Source organism: Trachemys scripta, chromosome 3, assembly GCF_013100865.1.
Source record: "Trachemys scripta elegans isolate TJP31775 chromosome 3, CAS_Tse_1.0, whole genome shotgun sequence".
Taxonomy (NCBI): domain Eukaryota; kingdom Metazoa; phylum Chordata; order Testudines; family Emydidae; genus Trachemys; species Trachemys scripta.
In genome coordinates, this window is record NC_048300.1 from 15,871,975 (window position 1) to 15,878,640 (window position 6,666).

The 6,666-nt window shown below is 40.8% G+C and overlaps 1 protein-coding gene across 11 annotated transcripts in view; it reads left to right on the forward strand.

Moving 5' to 3' along the window:
- Positions 1 to 6,666, forward strand: part of EHBP1 (EH domain binding protein 1) — a 327,133-nt gene that overhangs the window by 281,874 nt on the left and 38,593 nt on the right. For all 11 annotated transcript variants that reach the window (XM_034764183.1, XM_034764182.1, XM_034764189.1 and 8 more), the window contains 2 exons: positions 101 to 207; positions 3,259 to 3,382. In XM_034764183.1, the coding sequence (XP_034620074.1) occupies positions 101 to 207; positions 3,259 to 3,382 (231 nt within the window). The remainder of the gene's footprint in view (positions 1 to 100; positions 208 to 3,258; positions 3,383 to 6,666) is intronic.

Sequence of the window (6,666 nt, forward strand, 5' to 3'; positions counted from 1 at the left end):
AACAATAAATATATTAAAATCCTGATAATGTAAGTCCACATTTCAATACACAAATATCAAGCTTTATAATAATTTTACATGTCTTTCCCCTTTTTTCAAGAGATGAAAAGGCAAAGATCAATACAGGAAGATACAAAGAGAGGAAATGAGGAGAAGGCAGCGATAACTGAAACTCAGAGGAAGCCATCAGAAGATGAAGTGCTTAATGTATATTAATTTTTTGTCTGGTTTCATGATTGCTGATAATTCCAAACTGTATGTGGAAATAGTGCCTTTATTTGTTAAAATGAGATGTTAGGGTTTTTTAGATGTCAATCTCCAGTGCATTCAAAGCAGAGTGAGAGGGGTGCGCTGTTGAATTAGTCTGCAGTGTGGTGATAATTGTCAGATAAAAAAAAATGAATTTTTCAGAGTTCCACAGCCCCAGCTTCCTTGAGACATTTCCATCAGGGCACTTCCCATAAAGAGATTCCAGTATTGATCTACCGGGAGGATTTTAATTATTACAATAGCAGATACCGCAGAGCTGCAGTTAGAGGGAAGAGTCACATGAGACCTGCTAGAATTTCTCAGCCAACCCATTTTGTTGGCTTGGGTTAATGGGTGTTCAACCTTTCCATTATCCAGATCAGCCGTGAATTACTAGCTGAATGATGTTTGCATTAATATAATATATATGGTAATTTCTTCACTTAATTAACGGGGAGGTTCAGCTCAGTAGGGGTATGGGCTGATCATGTGTAAAATTGATTTGTGAGGGAAATATTTGATAGACCGCAGGGAGAAAGCTGCTTTTGATGGACAGCTGCGGGACAGAAGCAGGAGAACAAGTTTTAACCTGAATTTTTTGACTGGAAGCACAGCATAGTCTTTGATGGTGGTCATATGTTGCTGTCCACAATTTGTCTAAATGCGTTCGTTCTTTTTGCTGAAGCAATTCAGTGCCAGTTAGAGATTTTGTAATGCTGTGATACCTATAGTAAATCACCTAACTTCTTAACAATCTCTCAGCTACTTTATTAGCATAGTTGTGCTTTAGCAAAGCTGGTAAGGTCTTCCTCAGTGAATTCGCATTATAAATGCAGATAATACACATGAACACTTGGAATATTTCATCCTGACACAGCATTTCTTTTCATCTTCTAATAGCATTGTGAACAATTCTGCATGCTGACATTAGTGACATTTTTATACTGTTTTCAATTAATTGTAGTTGAAAGGCAATATATTTCACATATCATACATCACTTCAACTCGCCCACACTAATTCTCTTGTTCATGTACTTCACTTGGAGGCTGTCTCTCAGTAATTTTGTTGTGGCCACGAGACCAGTGAAAAAAAGTTTCCTTTAGAACTGATGCTATTTTCTGGTGTGACCGCAGTGTGTTGCAACAACATGCTTACTTCACCAGGTGCCCAAGATCTTAAAGTTCCAGGCTTGTTACATATAGTTGTGGGACTGTGTGTGCCATCCTCTCAGCCTTCACTGTGAATTTATCTTTATTTGCAGTAATACCCTGCTATAATTATTGTTATCGCTATTGTCCGACTGTGAAGCTGTACCGACTCTTTCAGCAATATTTACTGAGAAACAATTGAAAAAATTCAGTCAAATTAGTTGTGACTGACTAACTAATCCAGCAACAAGTTAGCCAGTGGTAGGGAAATACAGATGATAAAAGAGCCTGCAGTTTCCCCTCCTATTCCCAAAGGATAATGGCTGTAGGTATATCCCTTTGCAAAGGACAAGAGGAATCTGAAAACAAGCCTCATCTGTATTAAGCTTCTCAACCTTAAAACTGTCTCAAAGAGCCTTGGGGAGAATTCCTGAAGGCTTATTGGTGATTATGAAGAAAATGTGGAGGAGGCATTGCTGAAATAGTAGTATTTTCCTCCTAACTTCTTTTGCATAAATACCCCAACTATAATGTTTCAGCACTATGTAAAACCCCTTTTATGTCAGCCTCATCTATACAAACATTTAGTTTGCAGCAAGATGGGAGGTGGATCTACCTCTTGCTAGCCTGTCACAGACTAACCATCTGTGTGGACCCTGCTGACATACATTAATAGTTCATTAATGCACTTCGCTCAAGCCCTAGGTTAGCAAGAGGTAGATTCACACCTCAGCTTCCCACATGTAGATGGGCCCTAAGAGAATGTCCCAAATCAAAATAGTGCTCTAAAGGAAGTTGAACTCAATCTGGCCATCTGAAAATAACTTCGGGGTACTGAGTGATCACTCTCTACATCCTAGTGAGAGATCCAACTATTTTGTAAGTCAGGTTTGTTCATTGAGGATGTTTGTGGAAATTTTGTGAGATTCGTGATGACCAATATATATTGTCCTTCAAGACAGTGCTGAAACATGTAGGATACAGAGGACAGACTTGACTTTTTAGTGCTGTATAACTGTTCTGGTGTGAAAACGTTTTAAAGTGATTTATAAATCTACATACAGGGGCTTCATTGCAGTTGGGGATTAACAAAACTGGGAAGGAGGAGCAGATCTAGTTTGTAGTCCCATTGCATCTTAGAGATTGTGCAGTGGATTTTGACACCACCTGTCAGGATAAGAATCACGGCTACAGTAATTACCAATACTTTTACAGATCATTGTTTAACAGGGCAATAGCCTGCAGTAGGGGAAATCTGAAGAAGCATTACAGCCTAGTCTGGTGAGCGTCATCAGTAGAATTGACACTGAGAAACTAGATGCAAAAAGAAAGGAAGTTTGCTTTTGTTTTTCTAATCCCAAAACCCACATTTTGCATTGTCACCAAGATGTTCTTGTGATGGTTCTTTCTCAAAACACAGCCCCTAAAAGTTAGCATTTTAAAACAAAATAAAAACTGGATGTAATAGAAATCACACACAACTTATCAATGTAAATAATAATATAAATAGTACCTTTTTGCTTTTATTATTGCTCCAGGTTTACTATGTTCTATATTACAACCGCTCTTACTTAACAATAAATTATACAGAATTTCAAAAAATCAGGTAGTTTAAAATTGCAAAATCAACATCTAGACACTGAAATATTCTCTAAGGAAACCATGCTTTTTAAAAAAAAAATAGTGCATCCAAATAATGATATTTGGCAAAATTGCGAGGTTTATAAAATGTAAGTGTTAGCTTTTTGGTAGTGAGCAGGATATTTGGTTGTTTAGGTAAGTGCCTTACTAAGTGTTTGTGGAAAGGAAAAATGCAACTTACAAGTGATGTTTTTTCTTCTTGTTTGTTCTCTTCAACAGAAAGGGTTCAAAGACACCAGTCAGTATGTTGTAGGAGAATTGGCAGCACTAGAGAATGAGCAAAAGCAAATTGACACCCGTGCCGCGCTGGTGGAGAAGCGCCTTCGCTATCTCATGGACACAGGTACGGTGCCCAATTACACTGTAAACAGTTTTGGCAAATTGAGCGTTCACAAACTCTTATAGAGTTTTGGAAGTGTGAATCTTTGAAGCCTGAATGTTCAGCAAAACTGCCTTGAAAATAAAAAGGCTGCGATTTGCAGCCACCTCTCTGGGCCCTGGTGATAAGAGTGCCTTCATGGGAAGTGATAACTTACCCTGATACCGTGTGAGCCAGCACTATTGAACAGTGTGCTCATCCATGCAGAGTTGGAATACACATCTGTGCCTCATTGATATGCCACTGCTAAAAAAAAAAAAAAAAAAGTAAGATCTTCACTGTGCTACTGATTCAGAGGAAAAAGAAAAAAAAAAAAGATTTGGCCAGCTAAAGCCATGTACTGCATGAAACAGAGCACAGTACATGGGGGAAGGCTCCATTGACGAGATCACTGAAATTTGAGAATATTATCTGGTTACTGATGCTGCACAATTTTTTATTTTTATTTTTTCTTTTCAAGAGAGCAGGTTTTAAAAAGTCTGTAATACTTTGTGTTGCAGGTGCAGTTGAAAGGATTAAAGTATATAGTCAGGTTTTTGTAAAACGCATTGTGGTTGCAAGTTCCTATCCAAGTGAATGTTAGATTGGTATTAAATGCTGATTATCATCATGGATGGGGAAGGTTTAAAAACATCATGTAGTTTGGAACAAATAGTACTTCAGTATTTGAAAAATAAATAATACTTACTGTAATTCAGAAAATACTGATCCTGCTTTAGGAAGATAACACTGTTGGGGAAAAAAGTTAATTGCACACATTATTTTGTGGTTAAGTTATATTTATATATGTATACAATATTAATATAAACTTAAGGTCTGACTTTAACTTGGAAAGCAAGGTTATGTCGAGGTAAACTAAAAATTCAGTCAGATGTTGTTATTAATTTATACTTTTGTATAAAGATGAATAAACTAAATTAAGTATCATGGCATGAAATGGGGATGTAATATCTGTCCAAAATTTTAGGGTTTTTTTAAAATTTGTTTATTTTCTAACATACCTTTATTTGTTTTTTTATTTTATTTTTTAATTCAAAAAAATAATTTCACACACAAAGAATCTGTCTCCCTATATGAGTGTACAAATTAGAACCCCGATCTGTCAGCAGTTCTGGGCTTTATAAGTGTCTGGAGAGTCCAGGACACTGCTTTTTGTGATGCTATAGAATTAATATATAAATATGCCATCACACATCCTTGTGTGCATTCTCTTTGTGTGTGTGGGAGAGAAAGAGGGAGATTATTTACTCAGAAAAAAACCTATAGAATCAGAAAATATGTGTCTTAAAACAATTTTTAAAAGGCAAGTGAACTCAGAGCATCTCCTCTGGACATATACTGTTTGCATGCACGGTAGCCAGCTCTTTTAAATCTAATTGTTCCTAGTCCTTACTTTTGTTGTTAATATTTTAAAAGTCATTTTTTCTAAGTTTTAAAGTACAGAAATCGTTACTAGCTTCTTCAGGTCCTGGACAGAGTGAAATGGACTTCTTAAATCAAAATGAATATTTCTTTGTAAGTGTCCGGTGTGGGATGGCAAGTGTGGATTTACATAGCAAAGGTGTATAGGTTTATAACTGGGATGCTGATGGGGCACCCTTACCTAGAGGGGTACAAATGGTGCAACTATATTCAGAAACATTCTTTTTGGATTCTTGACCTATTTTCATTTTGCTATCAAACTTCCTTACATAATGCAGTTCTACATTTAAATAAATTATTTGACTAGTGCAGGGTGACAATACTGTATTTGCCTTCTCAGAATAACAGCACAAATGTGTGTGGGGGGGACACCTTTCAAGACTAGAGACTCTTGCCTGCACTTACCTTCATAGCCTTTAAAGCAGGGTTTTCAAACCTTTTCAAACTGTGGATCCCATTTGAACAGTATCAGCTCATGTACCATCTCCCCTTCCAATCAATATCCCATTTGTCATCATACAACATCCCTGGGGAAGCTACAGAAATCACAGACATGGACAAATAATATTAGGAAAATGTTTGTTTTGTTAACTGTCTTTAGTGTGATATGACCTTTGTGGGTGGGGAAAGCCACGGTCTCCTTTTGCTCTTCTTTTAAAATTCTGTTCCACTGTGTTCTGTTCTGCCCTGCACATGCTTCCCTGCTACCTGTTCCTAGTATTGCTTCATTGCAGATACTTCCCTACTGCCTGCTTCTCTTCTCCCACTCCTCAGTGCACACCCTTCCTCCTGGAGCTTTCTGATGGTGTCTGGCAGCTTCAGTCTTGTTGGTGACTCTGTCCAAAAGGGGGTGTCTGGTTTTCCGCACCCATTCCTCTTCATGGAGTGGCCCCTAATGGAAGCAGCTAGGCAGCCTGCTCCTCTGCCTCGTTTCCAGCTTCTTTTACAGGTGTCCAGGCTTGTCGTCTTCAGTTCCTGAACGCCTACAAGAGAATCTGGAAACAAGAAAGAAGAGTCAGCACCAAATGACCAACCAGCGTCCCATGGACCACCAGCAAGTGCTCTGTAGATCAAAACTTGAGCGCTGATGCAGAAAGAATTACCACAACTTGATAGGGTACAAAATCCCTATAGGGAAGCTGATTGTTGATCTTTTGTGGGCTGTGGCAGGGCTGGCTCTGGCTTTTTTGCCGCCCCAGGCCTCCCGCTGTCCCCTCCCCCCACCCCAGCAGGGAGCGTGGCAGGGGAGGGCGGCGAGCCCAGCCACGGGCCCGCTCTCCCTGACCGGCCATAGCGCCGGGAGGAGGGCAGCGAGCCCGGCCGCGGCCCCGCTCTCCACGACCATCCGGAGCGCCGGGGGAGGGCGGCGAGCCAGGCCGCGGCCCCGCTCTCCCCGACCGGCCGGAGCGCCGGGGGAGGGCGGCGAGCCAGGCCGCGGCCCCGCTCTCCCCGACCGGCCGGAGCGCCGGGGGAGGGCGGCGAGCCCACCACAGCTCCGCTCTCCCCGGCAGCTGGAGCGCCAGGGGGAGCGCGGCCCCGCTCTCCCCGGGTGAGCGCCGCCCCCCTCCAGGTGCCTCCCCAAGCACATGCTTGATGGGCTGGTGCCTGGAGCCGGCCCTGGCTGTGGAAATTCTATCCTAGCCACTGGTACACATGTTAAGAAAACAGTGTTGCCAATTCTCACCATTTCATTCTGTCTTGGTATTTGGTGTTTTTCTTAAACTCCTAGCTTCTAGATTCAAGAGATCGCATGAGAACCTCAGCTTTCGTTTTTTAAAAAGTGAGTTTCTAGCCCTCATGGCTGTGGGGAAAAGCTTGAAAACATG